At 34.1% G+C, this 23,526-nt stretch overlaps 1 protein-coding gene across 6 annotated transcripts in view; it reads left to right on the top strand.

Annotated features, from left to right (window-relative positions):
* LOC109103656 (protocadherin Fat 3-like) overlaps window positions 1–15,952 on the top strand; it is a 298,734-nt gene extending 282,782 nt beyond the window's left edge. For 3 of the 6 annotated variants that reach the window (XM_042740152.1, XM_042740154.1, XM_042740151.1), the window contains 4 exons: window positions 4,719–4,827; window positions 6,202–6,263; window positions 10,921–10,956; window positions 12,656–15,952. In XM_042740152.1, the coding sequence (XP_042596086.1) occupies window positions 4,719–4,827; window positions 6,202–6,263; window positions 10,921–10,956; window positions 12,656–13,164 (716 nt within the window). In that variant the 3' untranslated portion in view covers window positions 13,165–15,952. Of the gene's footprint in view, window positions 1–4,718; window positions 4,830–6,201; window positions 6,264–10,920; window positions 10,957–12,655 lie in introns of all 6 variants that reach the window. The other 3 variants (XM_042740155.1, XM_042740156.1, XM_042740153.1) reach the window with 2 other exon arrangements.
* Window positions 15,953–23,526: the final 7,574 nt, after the last annotated feature.

The raw sequence follows: 23,526 nt of genomic DNA, 5'->3' as shown, positions 1-23,526 counted from the left end.
GCTCCACACATTTAGAAATATAATTTTAATATATTATATGAATGTAATTTTAATAGCAGATGAACAATAGTAACTATATTCCAACTTTTAATTAAAAGAAAAATTGTCAACATCGATCACATCAAATAATCATCATTAAATCATTAATTTTCACTTAACATTTGGTATATTTGATTTTTTATATATTTTTAAATGAAACAAGTGCACAATACACTACTTTTGAATTCATTATTGAATTTTGTGCATAACAATGCAATGAATCGTGATTAATCGCAGAAAATTATGTGATTAATCGCTATTTTAAAAAATGTCATCGTTGCCCAGCACTAATTAAATTATTTTAATATAAGTAGCTGAAAAATTATAGTAATGTTGCATGTATATGCTTGTGCAAAAAATAATTTTACATGCATTTTGCATATATCCATTTTAAAAAAAATGTTCAAAGAATCTATTATTTAATTATTATTATTATTATTTCAAGTTGCTCATTCATCTATCAATTTTTGCTAGACATAGTATTTCCCATTAATTTTTTCCCAAATTCCATCTTTTTTTTTTTTTTTTACACTATTAGTAGTTTATTTCAAATTGCGTGTGAATTATTGCTGACAACAGTTGCAGTTGTTAAAGTGTATTGTAGTTGTGATGGAGCGAGAACACGCTGACCCTCTCATTAAGAAAATAAAACGTTTCTCTCTTCAGGCAAAATCATGCAACTCCTCTCCGCATCGCTCACATACTCTGTTGTGTTTGCACGCATATTTTTATGCATGTTTATGTGTTTGCCAGTATGAATTTATCAGACGGCTTTGATCAGTTCATGCCCGCCAACTGTGAAATCCATCTTTCCCTTAACATGTTTTATTTAAATGTCACATTTAACTGCATTTAACCTCATGCAGCTCAGAGATTGGTCAAGATCTGCCGTTTCGCACACACACACACACACACACAAATATTCTTGTATCTCAGTCACCCCCTGAGGCTTTTTGGCATGCACATTTTAATATTCAGACTCTTAATGAACCCTACGGCAACACTAGCAATGGCACAGCATTCAAACCGTATGCCGATGTATCAATGGTAAAGCGACCTATGACTGTTTTCAGCACAGATAACACGACCTGCTGCCAGATTTCACGTTATCAGTGTACGCAGTGGCAGAGCGCTGCACTTTTATCTTCTTAAACTCAGCTCCGTTTCCTGCTGTGACAGTTTAGGCAGAAGCGCACAGGATCTGGGAGAAAAAGCTTATATTTGTTGAGACTGTTTCCACCTGCAGCTTCCCACTAGCTGAGTTCATCTTTGTTAATGGTGTTTTCTGTAAATCAAATCAAAATACGGTTTCATATGAGGGTTACAGCCAAAATTGAAAACCGAGCTGCAGGTGGAAACAGTTTATGCAATAAAGGCTTTTCAGATTTTGCTGCGTTTTAATGTTGCTTTTTGTAAACCAAATCAAAAGTCACTTCATTTGAAAATTACATGGAAATAGACCTGTAATTCTATAAACAGGCCCCCACAGAATCAGCAGAACTCAAGCACAATTGAAATACCTGTGATTAAAGTTCTACACATCCCTTGTTTATCCATTTATTTAATATTTAGAACTGTATTATGCTTTCTGCTACCAATAGGAGTAGTATTCTCAGATCTGAATAATCAGTTTCAGCATGTTAAAATCCACTCCACAAAATCTACAGATTTTACCCCCAAAATCAGCACTGTGAATGTGGAAAAAGACCAGGGTTGCCAGGTTTTGGCAACAAAACCCGCCCAATTGCTACTCAAAACTAGCCCAATTGCATTTCGAGAAGGGTTCTCCGGTAAAAATTCTGGGGGGTAAAATACATGTTTTCACCAGGGATCCTCCAGTAAAATTTGCATTCCAGGGGCTAAATATCACGTTATTTGGTCACTTCAAAACAAGCCAAAAAAAGAAACAAGCAACAGCAATCTTAAATCATCCCAATAACAAGCGAAAACAGCAGAATATACAACAATTAAAAATACCTGTCTAAACTGTTTTTCTTTTTTTTGATTTGTGTGTGTGTGTTTCTGTATGATTTATTTATTTATTTATTTATTTTTTGCATTTTGCTTCATATGGAAGTCTGGTTCCACCAATGAATTAAAAAAAATACAATTGCAACTGTGATTGTGAGATACAAACTAAGAATTATGAGAGATATAAACGCAGTATTGTGAGAGATATAGACTCAATTATAAGAGATATAAACTCAGAATTATGAGATATAAACTCAGAATTTTAAGATATATAAACTCAGAATTATGAGATATAAACTCAGAAATGTGAGATATAAACTCAATTATAAAAGATATAAACTCAGAATTATGAGATATAAACTCAGAAATGTGAGATATAAACTCAATTGTGAGAGATATAAACTCAGAATTGTGAGATATAAAATCAGAATTTTAAGATATATGAACTCAGAATTATCAGATATAAACTCAGAATTGTGAGATATAAACTCAATTATAAAAGATTTAAACTCAGAATTATGAGATATAAACTCAGAATTGTGAGATATAAACTCAATAATGAGATATAAACTCAGAATTTTAAAAGATATAAACTCAGAATTATGAGATATGTAAACTCAGAAATATGAGGTATAAACACGGAATTATGAGCAATATAAACTCAGAATTGTTAGATGCAAATTCAGAATTATTAGATATAATCACAGAAAAATGAGATTTATAAATAGGATTATGAGATATAAACTCAGAATTGTGAGATATGAACTCAATTATGTGAGATGCAAATTCAGAATTATTATATATAATCACAGAGTTATGAGATTTATAAATAGGATTATGAGATATAAAGTCGGGGGGGGGGGGGGGGGTTCAGAATTCTGAGTTTGCATCTTGCACTTCTGAGAATTTAGAACTCCAAAAAAACAAAAAATTATAACAATAATTTAAGATAAAATGTCACAATTATAATTTCACATGGCAGAAACAGGCTTCCATAGTTTTACTTGTTTGTTCTATTTTCTGTTTTGTTTCATTTTTTGTACTTTCTTTAAAATATATACTGTACAGTATTATACATACCATATATATATATATATATATATATATATATATATATATATATATATATATATATATATATATATATATATATATACACATATACATATATGTATATAGTATTCTCTTGTGCTTTTTGTTTGTTTTTTGTTTTCTTTTGTTTTTGTGTTTTTTGTTGTGTGTGTGTGGTATATATATATATATATATATATTATATATATATTACATACACATATACATCCACATATACAACATATACATATATATATATATATATATATATATGTATATGTGTGTGTGTATATATACTCTTATCCAAGGTGACTTACAGCAGATGAAGATGAAGATAAAGCTTGTTACTCTACAACTGATGACAGAGTGAATCTGTGTATCTCAGAATCTCTCCTGTTCCTGGAACAGAACTTTATTAGGAATCAACTCAAATTTTATCTTTGCAAAATATGTTATTAATTTAGGCAAAGCTTTGACAACTGTACACTTGACAGCTTATTCAGACTAAGAGATCCACCCTCTTAGACAGGAAGAGACCGTCTGGCCAGCATGTAATGATGTTTAGGAGTGTGTAAACCCAAAGTCAGGCTATGAAAGAGACTGTAGATCTCAGGATTGCATCGGGTACTTGCTCCAAAGCATTAGTAATATTGTGATCATTTAAAATGACTTTTTTTGTTGTAATACATTTTGTTTTGTTTGTTTGTTTTTTATTCCTCTGATGTAATGCTGAATTTTCAGCAGCCATTACTCCAAGTGATTTTTCTTTAGGCTTGTCAAAAAAATAAGCCTTTTGTAACATTATAAATGTGTATCCTATCACTTTTCATCAATCTAATGTGTCCTAGCTAGATAAAAGTATTAATTTCTTTCAAAAAAAAAAAAAAAAAAGGAAAAAATTTTTTACTGACCCCAACCTTTTGCATTGACTCTCACTGTAGCAGCCTGGGATCTTAAACACGACTTTATTTCCTCAAGGACCAATAACCAATAATTGTAACTGGCATTTTCGTACATCTGTTGCCATTTTTATGAGTATTATGCATCAGGCGATCTGTGAGTGGCCCACGGGAGAGCTTTTGAGAGACAAAACAAAGGGAAAAATCCCAGTTTAAAAAAAAATAAAAATAAAATCCCCTTAAAAGACTGGGTATAAATCTTCACATCAATAAATACTGAGAGGAGAGCAGTTATGGAAGTATGTATATGTGGTCCATTTACTGGAGAAGCTGATGTCAAAAGCCATTTTCCCTCTGGTATTAAATTCTCTCCCATCTGAGTCCTCCAAGGCTTTTTACCGCCCATAATTACTTCATTTTTCATTTTCTTGTGGTATGCGGTGTCCTCCGTTCAAACCCTCTTAGGTCTTAAAAATCTCCACCTGTGAAATAAGAATCGAGACAATTATACGCAGCTGTTATAAGCAGCCATTTCCATGACACCATTAAAGGAAAGATCAAAGGAAAAATGTCCGGGAAAATAAAGGAATTGAAGGCAAACATCAGAGGGAGCACTTCTCGGATACAGAATGGCGTGGAGATTCGCCCACAGCTGTGATGCACAAAACATGTGTATGTGTGTGTGTGTTTACTGTAAGTTTAGCTATGATTGGTTGACGTCCTGATCTTTGTGTTCAGGGAAAGTGGATTTGCTGGAAGAGGTCACATGTTTCTCTGGAAGTAACAAGGGCAGCAACTCTGAGGTCCAGTCGCTGAACTCCTTTCAGTCTGATTCCTGTGATGATAACGGTAAGTGTGTGTGTGTGTGTGTGTGTGTGTGTGTGTGTGTGTGTGTGTGTGTGTGTGTGTGTGTGTGTGTGTGTGTGTGTGTGTGTTGCTCCTGCTCATCGTGAAAGGATAAAACAACATGCGTCTTTCCTCAGGACTTTTCATGCAGTCATCCTCATTTCCAATTTGTAAATCTAGTAAATATTTTAAGATTTATTTTTATTTTATTTAATTTTTTTGAGGGATGTGTGAGTGTTTGTATGTGTGTTGCTGCTTTCAAGTCCCTGACTTTATTCGTCATGTTTGCTCATTTATTTATGATTTGTCATTTAATACCTTAATATTTAACTTTAAGCTATGAGACAATGATGAATCTCAAATCTGCAACAGAGAATCATGAGAGTTGTAGTTTTGTCGCACAGACCTGTTGCCTTATAATCGGTAAAAGTATTTTCTGTCAAGAATTATTGCTTTATCAACAGTACAAAATGCAAACATGCAAATTCTGTAATAGACATTCACTATTATGATTTATTATAACGCATACCAATTTTTAAAAGCCTACTGATTTTAATGTTTTTTATTACTAACAATACAGATAAACATTATTTTTGTTTGTTAATATATATACGTCAAATAATCATTAATAATAAGACTATGATCATTAGAAAATATGTACATTAATATTTTAATATTATAATTATTAATAAATAATATCTCACTTAAACATGCATGACTATTGTTTTAAAAAGTAATACAAACTGATTTTAATTATTGCTTAAATTCTCGGGCTAACCACACTAAATAATTATACTAGGAAAATTAAAACATGTAAATAAATCAAGAATTATTATAAAAAAAAAACTTTAATAATAATAATAAATAGCAATAATTAATAATTGAAACATTTCACTTAGACATGCATGACTGTTTAAATAGTTAGTTAATTGAATTAAACTAATATAAAATATATAATTTATGCAAACATTAAAATATTAAATTGTGGAACACACAGCTGTTGTTGGATGCTATGCTTTAGATACTCACCCTTTATCAAATTAGCTTTGCCGTTAAATATGACATCACAGTGACTTTAATTCACGCTCATCTCAATTCACACTCATGCAGATTTGAATGCAGCAGGTGTGTGTGTGTGAGTGTGTGTTGGTCACATCACCATCTCTCCTCAGATTCGCCGGAATGATGTCATGCTTGCCTTTCATTGCTCACAGCTAAATTCATCTGCAGCCAATCTGGCCACAGAAGCTTCTGCAGTGGACCGACAGTGTTACTGAAATTGTGGAGCTGATTCTTCTGTTTGATTGGTCTGTGGTTTGGTTCGTGTGTGTGGGTGTGTGAACGTTTCTGACTGGTCTTCATTGCTTTCTCTTTCCGCTTCCATAGTGACGGTAATTCGGCTGGTCAATGATGCAGTCGACACGATTGAGAATGAAGGTACTCTTTCCCACCGCTGGACTCTGAAGCATCTTCCTTAAAAGCGCTTGAAGACTCATGCACAAACCTTTAAACACACACTCTTTTTTTCTTTCTCTCTTTTTTTGATATTTACACACACACCCATTTGCTTAGAAGTCAACATGTGGACCATAGACTTTTGTTAGGGCTGTCGCTCAATTAAATAATTCATCTCATTGTATGCGGATTAATCATTTGAAGTATTCATGATCAATTGCATATCAATATTTGATACGAAAAGCCCTCAAGTAAGATAATTAAAATTTTATGTCCATTTCACATTAATATGAATTTTTTTTTAATTATAAAATTCCATTTTTTTATATTCATCCAAAATTAGTTTAAATTTACAGCCCTCATTTTAATATGAAAATTATTATAATGATTACACAACATATCCCTTAAAAGAAAACCTTTTGAACTTTTAGTCTGTAGTCATTATGATTTTACATTTAATAATTTTTTTTTCTGGGTTTTTTTTTTTTTTTTTTTTTTTTTGGTTGAATGCATTCTCAAAGGGTTTTGTCTGTTTCAGCTTTGTTCTTTTCATTTCTTCCCCAAACCATAGTTAAGTACACTACAGACGTAGCTTTACATTATTAAATACTAAGAGTGTGTGTGTGTGTGTGTGTGTGTGTGTGTGTGTGTGTGTGTGTGTGTGTCTGAGTGAGTGAGACAGCATTACTCATGGGAAGAAACGTCAGCCCAGTCAGTAAGATGATCCAGCAACACACACACACTCAAATATTTTCGCTGATGGACTCACACCTACAAACACATCCCCAGATCATATATTACCCAGAACGGAAGAGCACAAATCTTGCAAACACACACACACGTTTGAAGTTGCAAAAAAAAGCTTTTCAAGTGTATCTTCAAAGCTAGACATGCTAAAGTAATGTAGGCTGATGAGCCTGTTTGAGTTTTTCCACTTGTCCTTTGATTTAGAGGTTGTAAATCTAACAAACTTCTGAATCTTGAATCTAGTTCATGCTGAGACGTCTCAAAACTAGTTCATATTTACATATTTTGTCAGAGTACTCTTCTTTATTTTAAAGGTTCATGCAGTATCTTTTGTTTCATTGGCCAATACAAAGATGTATTAGCATTTGTATTATTATACTGTTCATTTCTTGAGATGCTATTTTCGTATTATTTTAGTGTTATTTTAGTATTATTTATATACTTTTATAATATTTATTACGTTTTTGAATTAGGTTTTATTTATTTAAGATATGGATTGATTGAAGTTTTTGTCATTTTTTTCAGTTTCAATAGTTTTAGTCACTTTAGTACTTAAAATTAAAATTATTTATTTTAAATTATTTAAATGTTTTCCTATTTTATTTTGTCTAGTATTTATTATATTTTATAGTTTTTTTTTTTTTTTTTTACATGTTTTAGTTCACAGTAAAAAGGTGATCAAAAAAAACTTTATTACCAGCTTACAATGACAAATTATACACCTAGTTGTTGTAATAGCTGATGAAACTATTTTGCTATTCGTTGATAGTAATTTTCAGCTAACTAGCTTATATTTTGCATCTGAAGTCTTTTATCTTTTATATATTAGTTAGGATTGCTTTACATGTGTTTTAGTGGATATACTGTACTGTACACAGTCTGTAAACTGATATTATATTCATATTTAGTCCAGAAGGTTTCGTTCTAACGATGTAAATCTAGTTTGTTGAATGTGGTGGCATTGTGTGTGTGTGTGTGTGTGTGTGTGTGTGTGTGTGTGTGTGTGTGTGTGTGTGTGTGTGTGTGTGTGTGGGAGTGCTTGATTTTCACAGTAATGGACCACAGACTCACTTCTCTGGGTCCACATTTAAATGACATTTGAGCTGTGAGCTTAATCACAGTCAATCAAACTCACAGATGCAGATCAAACATGAGCACTTTAATAAGCTGGGAAAGAATGTACACATTTTTACAGCACCATACTCTCTCTCTTTCTGTTTTCACTCTCCGTTATCTCTTACCCTTTTAAATATTGACCATGGTATTCATATTTTTCCTAATATACTAGTTACTGCAGTTCTTGCTAAAAAAAAAAATATATATATATATATATATATTTAATAGTAACAATAAACAGCATAAGCAGATTTTTTAAATATCTCTGTGTAGCTTTATTTTAGTTTTATTAATTTCAGTAATTCAAGTTAAAAATAAACCATGTCAAATTTATAGTTTATGTTTTAGTAATTTTGTCTTGCACTTTCTTTGTTGTTAGTTGTTTTTTTTTATATATTTCTTTGTAGCTTTAATTTATATTTATTTTAGTTAGTAATTCAAACAAAGAAAAACATTTAAGTTTTAGTAATTTTATATGCTTTTGTCATTGTTAGTTTTTTTTAGCTTTTTTTAATATTTCTTTCTATCTGTAATTTATATTTATTTTAGTTTTAGTAATTTCAGTAATTAAAACTAAAAAGAAACCACATTTAATTATTTTAGTAATTTTATGTGCTTTTGTCATTGTTAGATTTTTTTTATATTTCGCTGTAGCTTTAATTTTTATTTATTTTAGTTTTAGTAATTTCATTCAAACTAAAAAGAATTTAATTTTTAATTTAAATTTTAGTCATTTTATGTGTTGTTGTCATTGTTAGTTGCTATATTTCTATGCAGCTTTAATTATTTATTTTAGTTTGAGTGATTTTATTAATTCAAATTAAAAAGAAACCACTTTTAACTTTTAGTTAACGTTTTAGTTATGTGTTTTTGCCATTGTTAGTTACTTTTTAAAATTATGTAGCTTCAATTAATGTTTATTTCTCTACCCGAATTCAAGAGAAGTTGGGACATTTTGTAAAATGCAATAAAATCAAGAATCAGTGATTTGTTTATTCTCTTTAACTTTTATTTGCAATTGACAAAAGTACAAAGAAAAGATTTCCAAAGTTTTCACTGACCAATGTAAATGTATTTTATAAATATGTGCAGAACTGGTAAAAAAAAAAAAAAAAACACTACCAAAAAAGTTGGGGAAGAGGCGCGTTTAACACTGTGTCACATCAGCGGTCCTTTTAATTACAATGTTTCATTGTTTGGGAATTGAGGACACTAATTGTTAAAGTTCTGCAAGCAAACTTTTTGTCCAGTCTCACTTGATACAAGACTTCAGAAGCTCAGCAGTCTGTGATCGTCATTGTCTGATTCTCCTTTTCATGATGAGCCATACATTTTCAACAGGAGACAGATCTGCTGGCCAGTCTAGCACATTCACTCTGTCTCTACGAAACCACGCTCTTGTAGCACATGCAGAATGAGAGCTGGCATTGTCTTGATCTAATAACCATGGACCTCCCACGAAAGACATCATCTTGATGGCAGTATATGTCTCTGTACAATCCCAGTATATGCCTCCATGTCAATAGTACCTTTCGCACATACGCCAGTCACCCGTGCTGTTTGCACTGATGCACTCATATACCATGACAAACATTTGCTTTTGCTTCTGTCACTAATGAAAGTCTGGATGGTCCCTTTGGTTTTTGGGACTGAGAACTTGAAATCCATTTTTCCCGGAAACAAGTTGAAATATGGACTCATCTGAGCACAGCACATATTTTCACTGTCTTTTTGACTATCTGAGATGAGCTCTGACCCAGAGAACCCGGCAGCATCACTGCATAGAATTGATGTATAGCTTTCTTCTAGAGTAACAGAGATTTAAGTTGCATTTCTTGATGCAGAAGAAGACTATGGTAAATTCAGTGGTTTTCTGAAGTACTCCTGAGCCCATGTGGCTATATTTAACACCGAAGCATGACGGTTTCTTATGCAACGCCATCTGAGGGCTCAAAGGTCAAGCACATTCAACTGAGGTTTCCTGCCTTGTCCTACATGTACTGTGATTTCTCTGGATTCCCTGAATCTTTTCACAAAACAATTTTTTTTGCAACTTTGCAGACCTAAATTCTTTGCCATTTTGCATTGCTAAATGTGATTTTTAGTTTGTTTGACACTTCTCTTGTGAAATGTGGCACAAAGTGATGAGCAATAATCAAGCTTTGCTTGCTGCTTTTATACCCAAAAATGATACCGTGACCTATTACCAATTCACCTGCTTACTGTGAACAGTTTCAAAACAGTTTAACATGGATATTCTATAACCTTTTCACTTTTATTTTTCCTCTGTCCCAACTTTTTTGGAATGTGTTGCAGCTGTCAAAAACAAAATTTGCTTATTTATAAAATACATTTACGTTGATCAGTGAAAACTTTGGAAATCTTTTCTTTGTATTTTTGTCAATTAAATAAAAATGAAAGAGAACTAACATATCAGAGATTCTTGATTTTATTGCATTTTACAAAACGTCCCAACTTCTCTGGATTTGGGGTTTTCTGATTTATTCATTCCAAAAAAAGAAAAGAAAAAAAGAAACCATGTTTAATTTTTGTAAGGGTATCACATGCACCAATATATCACAAAACACAGAAAAACACAAACACATGTGCTTTTCACAGAGATAAATGTCAAGTATGATTTCAAAAGCATATCTTCACGCAATGTTAGTGCATTTGCATATGGTGTTTGTAGACAAACAGAGTTAGGATGGGTTTGGTGCTGACCCACAAATCTGTCTTTCTTTCTCTGTCTTCCTGCTTCTTTTCTGCCTGCCAGTGTCCGTTATGGATCAAGGTCAAAACTTCAACAGAGGTGATTCACGTTCTCTCTCCTCATGCTTTGTTCAGCTAAATCTCCCAGAGTTCTTGCCCTCTTTCCTCTTCAGACTTTGTTCTCTGTCTATTCCTCCCTCTCTCGCTCTCCCTTTCCGTATTGCTGACAAACTGAGCTATTGCATTCTGGGAAATGTCACATCATCCAGCAGCGAGATGCTGTTTGCCGACACACACACACACATCAGAGTACCTGCAGTCCTCCGTCTCCCCTTTCCTCTCTTTCTAGTCTGTCTCTTCCCCCGCAGTGCTTCCATTGCTGACTTTGTGTTTTTCTTTTGTTTGATATTGATGTTTTCTGATAGTGAGGTTTAGGCCGTGTACAGTGTGTGTGTGTATGTGTGCGTGTGCGTCCCTGCGCTTCTGTGTTTTCATGCATCGCTGCATGCAGTCCTCACACTCATTTCTTTTGGTTTGCGTTTTTTGATGAATGCGTTTCGCTTGTGTCAGCGTGTCACTGACCTCTGAACCTTGACCTCTTGTCCTGGCTGCATCTTCGATCACCTCGCAGGCATGTCCACTCACTACAGCAAGACCTGCATGTGGAGATGCTCAGTGTCATGTTTCTGTCCCAAAAAAAAATCAAATGGATCACAAATGGGCAGCTGAGACTCATTTGAAAAACGTGCCTGTGGCGACATTTCTGAAAATGTATATTAGTTGCTTCCTGCAGTTTCCGAAACACTTTCAAAGTGAAATATCTTGGGAGTGAAACTAAAATCATGTTAAATTTTATCCAAAACAGAAGAACATGTTTGTGGAAATGTTTTATGTTGGTTGTTGTATTGAGGCGGTTTGGAAGTGTCTGGTTATATTAGTATCAGTGAGTTACTATTATAGTTTTTAACAATATTTTGTAATAAATAGTTTTTATTTTTTGTATTTTCTGTTTATTTAAATTTTACTGTGTTTTAGTTATTTTGTTTTGTGTTTATTTTTGTCATTTTTTTATGTGTTTGTAGTTTTTATTCATTTTTATTTCAGTTTGTTATTTTATATCATTTAATTTCCAACTAAATGAAAATGAGAAATTTTGCCTTGGCAACTAGCTGAAATTAGGTTAAATACATTTTAGTTTTTTTAACATTTTCTTTTTTTTTCTTTTTTTTCTTTTTAAGTAACAAATAATTTTTTTAGGGTTTTAGTTGATTGTAATAAACCTGGTGAGTCGTATAAACATAACTGACAGTATTAACAAACGCAAATGTGAGATAAAAACACATTTGCTGAGCCAACCATGCCATTTTAGCTGTCTTCTGTGTTTGAGCTCTTTTATAATGACTTGTGTTTAACGAACTTCTACCGGAGCCCTCTGCATCACAAGCACAACACTTTACCAGGTGTGCTCCTGAGCAAGTTTACTACATCAGAAATGCCATATATATAGAGCTAGTTGATGGTGTTTTACTGACACCAGTGCTGGAAACTGCAGTGAATTGTATGTATAGGTACATTTTGCAAAAGCAAGAAGCACGTTTTTCCAATGAGTCTATGTTGCAAATGGAACACCCTACTGTCTCAACAAGTGCTCCGTTTGGGACAGGACTGATGTCTAACCTATTAACCTCCCTTCAGAATGACCAAGCATGCAGCCCTTCATGATTTGGTACCTACCGAAGGACCCCCTTAGTTGTTTGCCCACTCAATCTTTACTAACTTCCTGTTTCCTGTTTCTCCAGCATACCACTGGGACACTTCCGACTGGCTGCCAAGCACACGCTTACCAGACATCGAGGAAGTCCCCACCTATGAGACGGGTGAAGTGGGCGTGGCCTTAGAATCCGACTATTACCTCGGCGGATTCGATATCGACAGCGACTACCCGCCTCCTCAGGAGGAGGAGTTTATGTCCCAGGACCAGCTACCTCCACCCCTTCCCACGGAGGAATACGACACCTCACCCACCAATCAACCCGTCTCCAGGGAGAGCACTCTGAGCGGGGACCGCAAGCCCCGCCCACACTTTCACCCCAGCCAATACCTGCCTCCGCATCAGCTGCCACTCGGCTCTGCGGGGGAGGAGTTTAGCACTTTTACAGGCAGGGAGGAGCGTCTGTCCATCAATGCCTCCTCTGCTTCCGACGTATCCTCCGCGCCCTGCGGGTTTGAAGACTCTGAGACAGGAGGAAGCTTGGATAGTTTGGAGGACACACACATGCACCCGCATACGCAGCAGACTGAGGTCTGATACACCACCGTGAACTACAGACGCAGTTAGTGACGTTAACAGGACGTGTTTTCCCACATAAAAGACACTAAACTCTTGCGTCTGTCTGAGTTGTAAGACAGATGCAGCAGATTCACAAACTCTCAGCGCTGCCCTCTGCATGAGCAGCTCAAATATAAAAGCACAGGAAGTGGCCGGAAGTGATGTCATGGGTGGGGACCAGACGATTAAAGCAACAAGAAGCGTCATAATGAACGGAGACCAATGATCTGTAGACGTGTTTTCAGAAATCGCCTGGTGCATTTCCTTCCAGTTCCTGATTTGTTTGGTGCTGCCCTTTGTGTGTTTGAAATCTGGATCTGTCCTAAAACCTAGTGAGCCGCCTACCTAGGCGATATTATGCTGCCTTCTAAGATACAAATTGTAATTTTAAATATTTTTATTTGGAATTTCATAAAATCAAATCCTCTCTAATTACATCTTTTAGATTATTAATGCAAGAACAAAACTTACAGCTACATAAAATAAAGAATGACAATCAACAATAAAGAATGACAATAAAGAAAATCCTAAAAGTAATAGAAAAAAAAAATGTTATATACAAAGCCATTACATTTTATTTGTGATTACACTTTTTTTTAATTATTTATGCAAAAACAAAACTTATAATTACATACAATAAAGTATGAAAAAAAATTATATACTAATACCAAACCTACGTTAAAGTAAATACAAAACAATACATTTGTTTTGTTTAAATTCAGTTTAGATATTTTTATTTGGAATTTTATAAAGTGAAATGCTTTGTAATTACACTTTTTTAATTATTTATGCATAAACAAAACTTAGAATTACGTACTGTACAATAAAGAAAACTAAATTAAAATTAGAAAGTAGTTTTTTAAAAATACAGCATAAATAAGATAGCAACTTACATATACATCCCTGAATGCATTGTGAAAATAACTGATCCAAGACGATAGACAAGTCAAGCTAGAAATATACTCCAAAAAATCAATAAAAATAGTTAAATGTAGTTAAAAAATTGCTAAGTTATGCACTATTTGTGTAATTTGATACGCATTTTTCTTTGTTGTTAGCATCAAACTCTACTAAAATCAAGTGTAACTCAAGACTCAAATTAAGCTAAAAATAAATAAATAAATAAATAAACCAGCCTAAGGGGGTAATCAGGTCTTAGCTGGTTTAAACTAGTTTAACTGTTTTCCCAGCAAGCAGATGTTTAGCTAATGTTTCCCAAATGCCCAAACCCCTTCTAAAACCATCCAAAAAGTCCAGCTTGGCCAGGCTGGGAGACCAGCCAAGCACTTTAGGCTGGTTTCAGCAGGGGTGCGCTTTGCATCAAACTGGGCAGTTGAGTTGCTTTCTTTGTAAACCGTTCCAAATCGCTCACTTATGAGGGTCTGTTTTAGTTTGGATGCCACCTTAGAAGGCAGCTCACTAGGTTTTGCAGCCGATCTTGTCTGTGTGCACAGGTGGACATAAATATGAAACCGTTTTCTATAAACAGTCAAAAAGCACACAAGTTTTCTGTATCTTCCCAATATATTATTTTTTTTAATGCATTGACTTTTTTGCACTAAACCGATAGATATGTTCAGACTTACAGCGGCCCTGTCTAAAATAATCCTGTCATGTCACATTTAAGGCCCTGGACTGGTAGCAGCGTCGTCTTTTGTGTGAAGCATTAGTGGGATCCTGAATAGCACTATTTTTCAAGCCGATCATTTTAGACGAGCGTTTTAATGGAACGTGGGCAACTCTCTTCTGTAGCTTACGTCTCCCCTTTTTTGTCTCGTGAAAACATCACGGTTACATATCAGAAAGCCATAAGCAGAATATCATCAATTATGTTTGTGTGTTCGCAGGCACTTACAATGCAAGAATGACACATGGCTGTAGCACGCAGTCCAAAAACCTCCTCCGGTTCTCAACTGACCCAAACCAGAGAAAATAGTGGAACGAGAGAGCGAAAGCAATAACGGCAAGTCAGAAAGAAGGAAATGCCAAGTCCTGAAACAGAATACTGAATAAAAGATGCAGGGAAAGGAAATGTAAAGAAAGTGAAAATCAATAAAATATAAATCAAAATGAGAATGAGGGAGAAGGAGAGAGAGAGACAGAAGTGTGATACTGTGGACCAACTTTGGATTGGAAAGGCGTATTGGCCTGAAGGGAACAGGATTGAGATGTTTGGCGTGAGCTGATTTCAGAGTTTGCACTGTCATTTTGAATGCCATTGGGCGGATAGTTTTTTGTAAAAGCTGTAATTTTGACGGCAATTGTTGTACAGTGTATATACGCAAGTTGTTCAAATGCAGATTTTGTAGATATTGAACTGCAATCGTGGCAGGGTTTGTGCATCCAGCGGACGAAAAGGACAAACACGCAAACCCACGTACTTTCGCTGCCATTTGTAACAGATTTATGCATCTTTTATTTTTTTTTGATTTTCACCACTTTTTACTTTTTTCAGAACATCAGTTTCTCCGCCCCTTTTTTAAATTGTATTTTTATTTCCGTTTCGCCGTGTTTATATTATAGAAAAGGGAATTCCTCTGCTCCTGTTGGATTTGCGCAGGGGGTTTATTTTTATTCAGTTGTTTGTTTTGTTTTAATTTCGTCTTTGATTCATATTGTTTTGTTGACTGTAAAACAGTATTAAAACATGCTTGTTATACGTGTAAAAATGCTTTTCTTCACTCCTGGATTTTTGTTTAGTTTGTTTTGTTTGGTGTTTTTTTAAAATCAATGCTAAAATTAAAAAAGAATATTGATCAAACTGTAAATGACTTTGAAGTTTGTGGGTAATTTAGTTAAACGCAACATGAAATACTGTAAATGTCTCATCTTTTTAGTTCACATGCTGAGAAAAATGGGTAACAGTTTAAAATAAGGTCTAATTAGGTAACATTAATGCATTGACTAACATTACAATGTGTTAATATTTGTATAAAATAAAAATACAACTATTCATTGTTAGTTCATGTTAGCTCAGGTCCATTAAATTATATTTATAGATACAAGTTTTGATTTTAATAATGTATTAACGTTGAAATTAACATTAAGTAAGATTAATTATATTTTATTCTTAGTTCATGTTAACTAATGTAGTTGACTAATGTTAACAAATGGAACCTTACTGTAAAGTGTTACCAAAAATATTCTTAAAAATTAACTATATAAACAGTAACACAATACAATAAGGTCCCATTAGTTAATGCATTAAATAACAATTATTACATTTGTTAAAGCATTTATTACTCATTAACATTAGTTAGTAAATGACAAATATTCATTGTTAGTTCAGTTCCGATAATATAATTAGCAGATGCTTTTGATGGTAACATATTAGTAAATGTTGAAATTAACAATACATTTTAGATTTAATTAATTACATTTTAGCTTAAGATTTAAGCTTTAGAAGTATTTTTCATTGTTAGTGTGTGTTAACTAACGTAATTATTGTTATCAAATGTAAAGTGTTAGCATATTAACAAATATGGCTTAATGTGTCCACTTTTTATGATCTAAACAAATTATATTTGATCAAATTAAATCCTGCCTTACATTATTTCCAGCTGAATAATGTCTTTCTGGAAGGTAAATGTTTCATGTTGTCTTTACACCTAAAAGCATTGGAAATGTGATACGTTGTGTGTTATTTCTGATGTTTTGACCAGAACACTAAATTTTAAATTTATTTATTTAATTTATTTTAAATTTAACACACACTAAAAAAAATCTTGTTTTGAAGATTAACACTTACCTGACAAGCGCAATAACTCCACTTCAGATGTTTACAATCATTCTGTGTATAATAAACGTTCAGGATCGATAGTAACTCGTCAGAGTCTTTCCAGAAGCGTGGAGATACGCAGTTTGGTATTGAATCAGTTCTGTGTAAGAGTGTGTGTAGTTAGAGTGTAATCAGACTCTCACTCTGAGAGCTTCAGAGGCTCATTATCTTCTCCACTGCTGGGGCTTTTGGAGTGGACAGGGTGCTTCGATTTCTTGTCCTCAATCATTTTTTTGCCTTTGACTTTAAGGGCCTGTTCAGCTGAACTGATGTACATGTCCTTTTTGAGACCAGAAGAATTGCTGCTCTTTTAAACGGTGGCCCTCATCTCATGATGGGCTTCTAATGAGAAAATCTCCTGATTAAACTTGGTGGATGGCAGACATGGAACGGTGCAGAACTTCATGATTACTGCACTAGTTTGATGACACGAGAGGCTCGGTTCTGTTCCAAAATTAGCAACCCAGCAAACAGAGATTCTGTTTATTAAGCAGTGTTGGGTCATGAAGCAAGCAGAATTTGGAAAAGTTGTGGAAATTTAATGCTAGAGATAAATAGTTCATCAGATTTGCTCACAAGCATTACTGATGATCAATTAGTGAGTGAATAGTTCACCCAGAAATTTAAATGTACTCACCCTCAGGCCACTGAAGACATAAATGAGTTTGTTTCTTCATCAGAACAGATTTGGAGAAATGTAGCATTACATCACTTGCTAACCAATGGATCCTCTGCAGTGAATGGGTGCCGTCAGAATGAGAGTCCAAACAGCTGATACAAACATCACAAAAATCCAAAAATAAGCCTGTCAGTTAATGTCTTGTGAAGCAAAAAGCTGCATGTTTCAAAGAAACAAATTCATAATTAATTTCTGGCCAATACATGGAGTTCATAATCCACAATAATGCTTCCTCTGATTAAAAAAAAAAAAAAAAAGTCCAGCTCTCACATCAAAATCCACACACATATTTGTGTAGAACTGTTTAGGACTGTTTTTCTTGTAAATGGTGCTGGATTTGTGCATATTTCTCGCCTGATTCAGATTAGATGATTTTTTTTTTCACTGGAGGAGGCAATATTATGGATAGAGGACTGTTGTAGCTGGAGGCAACAGTTCAAGCGGTTTCTTACAAACATGCAACTTTTTGCCTCACAGGACATTAATTGATGGACTACTGTGGTGTGGATTACTTGTGGATTATTGGGATGTTTTTATTAACTGATTGGACTTTCATTCTGACGGCACCCATTCACTGCAGAGGATCCATTGGTGAGCAAGTTATGTGATGCTAAATATCTATTTTGATGAAGAAATAAACTAATCTAACTTGAAATGGCCTGAGGCTGAGAAAATTTTCAGTTTGGGGTAAACTATTTATTTATTTATTTATTTATTTATTCATTCATTTATCTATAAATAGGTCTGGATGGTTTGTTAGAAAAAAAAAGTTTAAAAGCAGTGTTATCAAACCAAAACTATTAAACATGTGTTATCAAACCAAAACTATTAAACATGTTTTTCATTAATTGAAATAAACTTGAAATAAAATAAAATATAAATATTAGCAGAAATACTTTATTTGGCAAATAATTGAAACAGAAGTTGGAGAATTAAAATTACTAAAACTAAAGCTGAAGTAAAAATAAAATCTAATAAAAAAGGCATAAAATTATATATTTTTTATATGAATTAACATCTCTAAAACTGACTCATAATAATTGTAATAAATACTACATTAGTAAATATTGCTAAAATAAAGCCGCTTGAAAACTCAAGTAATGATTATGTATATATTTTGTGAGGTTTTTTGTTTGTTTGTTTGTTTTGAGATTTGTGAGAATTAACCTAAAAACCTTACAGTATTGTCACTTTTTAAGCACTTACATATTGCCAAGAGTGCAACATCTGGAAAGTACTTGTATCATATTAGCATGCAAACATCAGATAAACACCTCAAGAGCCAATTCACATACTGTCTAAATCACGAACGCCACGAAAAACAGCTGCTGAATGTTGTTCTCATGTCCAACCGGGAACTTTTTGCAAAGTATTTCAGATGGGCAGGCTAAAAAGTTATAAGAATGCAAATACAACATGTACACTGCATGCTTTTAGGATGAATTCATCCCTTCTGCTTTTGCCTGAGAAGATATTTTCATTGAATTATCATAAACACCTAGAAATGGATGCAGGGCCCTTAGGGAACAACTGGTGATTGTAATATCGCTGCCTATTTACATGTTCACTGTTCCGTTACATGTAATGCATAATTTTTTTTTTTTAAATGAAATGGCACCTTCTTCTCTGTCCGTCTGCTGTCTTGGTTTCTGGCCTTGGTTTGTACAATAACATCTGCATTTTTCACCAAGCTGTCCATTTAGATTATTTGTCCTCACTGGAATATATTTAAAAATGCAACAAGCGTAGTTGTAGTTTCAGCACTCGACGGTATTATTCATTATCTCTTCTGAGATATTCATGAGTTTGATCTAATCGAGCACACAAGGCAGACGAGGACATGTTTGCTGATGTGTTGTGGTTTGCAGGTGGTCTGCTTCATCTAATCCATCTTTATCTCCTGCAGTAATTGTGTGAGTTTTTGTTGTTTATGTCACTGGCTGACAAAGAACTCACCGCTGTTTGGTTGCAGGAGGTTTTGAGCTTCATGAAGGGACTCCAAGGCTCAGTGACGTGACGTGACATAGAGCCAAGTATGGTGACCCACACTCAGAATTCGTGCTCTGCATTTAACCCATCCAAAGTGCACAAACACAGCAGTGAACAGAACACACACACACCGTGAACACACACCCGGAGCAGTGGGCAGTCATTTATACTGCGGCGCCCGGGGAGCAGTTGGGGGTTCGGTGCCTCGCTCAAGGGCACCTCAGTCGTGGTATTGCCGGCTCGAGACTCGAACCCACACCTTAGGGTTAGGAGTCAAACTCTCTAACCATTAGGCCACGACTTCCCCAGGTGTGACAAACGATTAAATAAAGACCATCCGTAATGATTGTCGTTATGATCACTAATGGTTTTCTTAACTGAAGGGGTTTGTTGCAGTTGTAGATTTGCTGGGTTCAGGTTTTGGTCAGCCAGGCTCTGTTAGACTTGAGCTGACCCAAGTTGAGTCCTGCCATACTGCCGAAAGTCCTGTTAAAAACCAGCACCTGTGGTTGCCAGATATTCGCTTACATTTAATTTATACATAACTAATATACACAGTACAAGCACATATATTATGTAAACAAAACTTTTATTTTGGATGCATTAATCGTTTTACAGCCCTAATATATATAACTTATAATTTACCTCTATAATGTTAATATACCAATTTGACAGGGTTATTTTAGTAAACTAAAACTAAAACCATTAAAAAAAAATTTCTTACTTGACATAAAATAAACTTTAAACAAAATAAAATAAATTTGGTCTAGTTACCAAAGCAACATTTCTCATATTAATTTTGTTTAATTTGATGCTAAACTAAAAAGAAAAAAAATGAAAAGAAACTATAATAAAAAAAGTATAAATGATACAATAAAAACATGACAATAAAATTACAAAACACAATAAAATTACTGAAACATATAAATATATAATATACAGTATATATATATTAAAAATGCAAAATATAAAAATTAAAAACTAATTCAAAATACAGACCAAATTAATGTTGTATATGAGTGTCCAAAAATAAATAAATAAGCACACTGTTTCAAAATTGATAACAGGAAATGTTTCTTGAGCAGCAAATCAGCAAATCATCATTAGAATGATTTCTGAAAGGTCATGTGATGCTGTCTGTTATTTACAATATTATAATACATGACAGTGAACAGAAAAAAAAATACTTTTCATTGTGGCAATATAATATTACCAAAATCCTATTTTTTTAAGCTTTAATATATAAACTTAAATAAATCTCCATACTTAAAATATTGAATACATTTTTTGAAAGCAAAGTGATGTTATTAATTATTGATTTGATAGGAGCCATATGGATGAGTGGCCCAGAATTCCTTTGGAGCATAAGGTGGCTGATGAAATTAATCACACACATTGATTTGACCTTGCAAACACACACACACACGGAGAGTGCTGTCATTAGGAAGAATGATGGAGATGAAGTGAGATGAGATATGAAGAGATGCAGATGAGTGTATGCAAGAGTGTGTGTGTGAGTGAAGATCTGCTTCTGTTTGACTTTCTGCCTGTTTGTTTGTGTGTCTCTAAAGATTTAAAAGTTACTTTTGAAGTGTGTGTGTGAGAGAGAGAGTGAGAGAGTGTGCAGTGTTTTTCATTCTGTCTCTCTCTCTCTCATTTTCTTTAAGAAAGTCTTTAAGCTTCTCAGCAAATGTTTTTGGCTTTTGGCAGAAAAACAGAGGGAAATCAAACAAAAGCCTGCTGAAGAGGAAGGTGAGAGAGGTATTTAGGAGAAGAACAAAGCAGCGATGCCTCGTGTGAAGGGCTGTTTTATCAAGGAGATAAATCCAGCCCTGAGCTCTCAAACAGCTCAATAGCTGCATTTCCATGGCTGGATGGGCGTCCCAAAGCGTCCTGCTTCTTGTTCCTCTGCAAGGCCTTTTTTGTTCAGGCAGGTGACAGGTCAGTTTTAGTATGCACACCTCAGTCTCTTTGTCTTTGTCTCGACAGCAAGCTTTTACTGTAATTCTTGCAGCTTTTTTTAGTCCAGTGCAGGTCTGTATCTATATATGATGTAGTGCTGCACTTCTCATGTGGTTTCACTTTATGTCCTAGTTCTTATGTTGGTGTTATTTTAGTATCGTTCGGATATATATATATATATATATATATATATATATATATATATATATATATATATATATATATATATAATTTTTTTTTTAAATACTTGAATTGCTTTTTATTTTGATTTATTTGTTTGTTTTAATAAGTGTATTGTTAATATATGTAAAATATTTATTTATTAAATAAAATAACTAATATCTAAAAATTACTTCTCAAAAGGCTTGCAAGTTTTTAATGATTGTTTAGTAAACGGTCCTTTAATTTTGATGATTTAATGCTTTTGGCAGCTACAGCAATAATTTGTCTCACATGTAACGCTGAATATATATTTAATTAACTTGTAAATAAAACAACTTTTAAGATTTTCAAAAGTTATAGCCAATTTCACAATAAATTTATTTATGATTCTGCACTAGTTCTGTTAATAATCAAAAGAAGCAAGTTTGTCGCGTTATGCTGGGATAACATGAAACATTAGTTTCCAACTGTGAATTTTTTTGTTGAATGTTTATTAACTTTTATAAATGGTTACTTTGATTGGATGCATGACCTTTGACCTCAAAAACAAAAGATACATAAAGTGTTTTTCTTCTCTAAGAGGTTGATATGAATATCAATTTTGCTGTCCTTAACTATGCATGATTACATAATCAGTCTCCTTTTATTATTAGCATTTTGCATTGTTTTTCCCTGTTGTCCGTGACTCAGAACAGACCTGTGATTCACCGCTATGTTATTGTGTGATGTTTGGGTCCTCATTTTCTCATAGACTGAATTAGCACTGGGATGTTTTTTCAATTTAATACCCAATTAATGTGTGTGTGTGTGTGTGTGTGTGTGTGTGTGTGTGTGTGTGTGTGTGTGTGTGTGTGTGGGTGTGTGTGTGTGTGTGTGTGTGTGTGTGTGTGTGTGTGTGTGTGTGTGTGTGTGTGTGTGTGTGTGTGTTTGTGCGTGCTTGCATGTGTTTGTGAATGTACAGAGGGCTATATGCTGTCCTGGTTATGTCGGGTTGTGTGTGCATGTTCTCTCAATAGCTCTTTGTAAACTGTGAATGAAGCAATAGATCACAGTTGTGTTTTCCAGGACAGCGAATAGAAAGTGCATTACTTTGCCTTCCTCGTTCTCTCCCCTGCAAATCACAATTTTGACTTTTCTTTTTCACAATTTTGCCGTGTAATATTTGTTTTTGTTCTTTCTCTCCACCTTTCTCTTGCCCCCTCAATCTATCTCATCCTCTGATTAACGGAGTGGCAGGCAGGCCGGCGGGAAGAGAACTGGAGCATGAACTGACTTCAGATCAGCTCCAGCTCAGCTTTACTGAGCACACAGATGCTTGGACTGACTGTAAATAAATAAACAGAGATCAACATAAAAAGTGTAAAAAGAAGTAAAAACACTACGTCATATGAGGATAAAGACAGACAGACAATTGTCATTTAGACGTGACTGAACTGTCGTAAATATCTTTCCAAAGTTTTCTTACATCGTTCTTTAGGGAATTCATCTTGGGATACAGATTGTACCCTTGTGCTGACTTGTGTGATGGTTACATCAAAATCAGTGGAGCGTCACAGAGAGATTGTTGTAACATTAAAGATTGATGTAAGATAGTTAAACCTGAAAATGGAGACAACATGTCAGCAGGGAGCAAAGCAAACTGATGACAGATCAGTGGACATATTGTGATGAGCCGCTGATGCATGAAGACATGATCAGGGTGAAGCTTTGAGATCCAGTGACCTCAAAATGTATTTGGACAATAAAGTCACACTTGTTATGTCTGTTGTTA

The sequence above is a fragment of the Cyprinus carpio genome, chromosome B15 (genome assembly GCF_018340385.1).
Source record: "Cyprinus carpio isolate SPL01 chromosome B15, ASM1834038v1, whole genome shotgun sequence".
In the NCBI taxonomy this organism is placed as follows: domain Eukaryota; kingdom Metazoa; phylum Chordata; class Actinopteri; order Cypriniformes; family Cyprinidae; genus Cyprinus; species Cyprinus carpio.
This window is presented reverse-complemented; position numbering and strand designations above follow the sequence as displayed.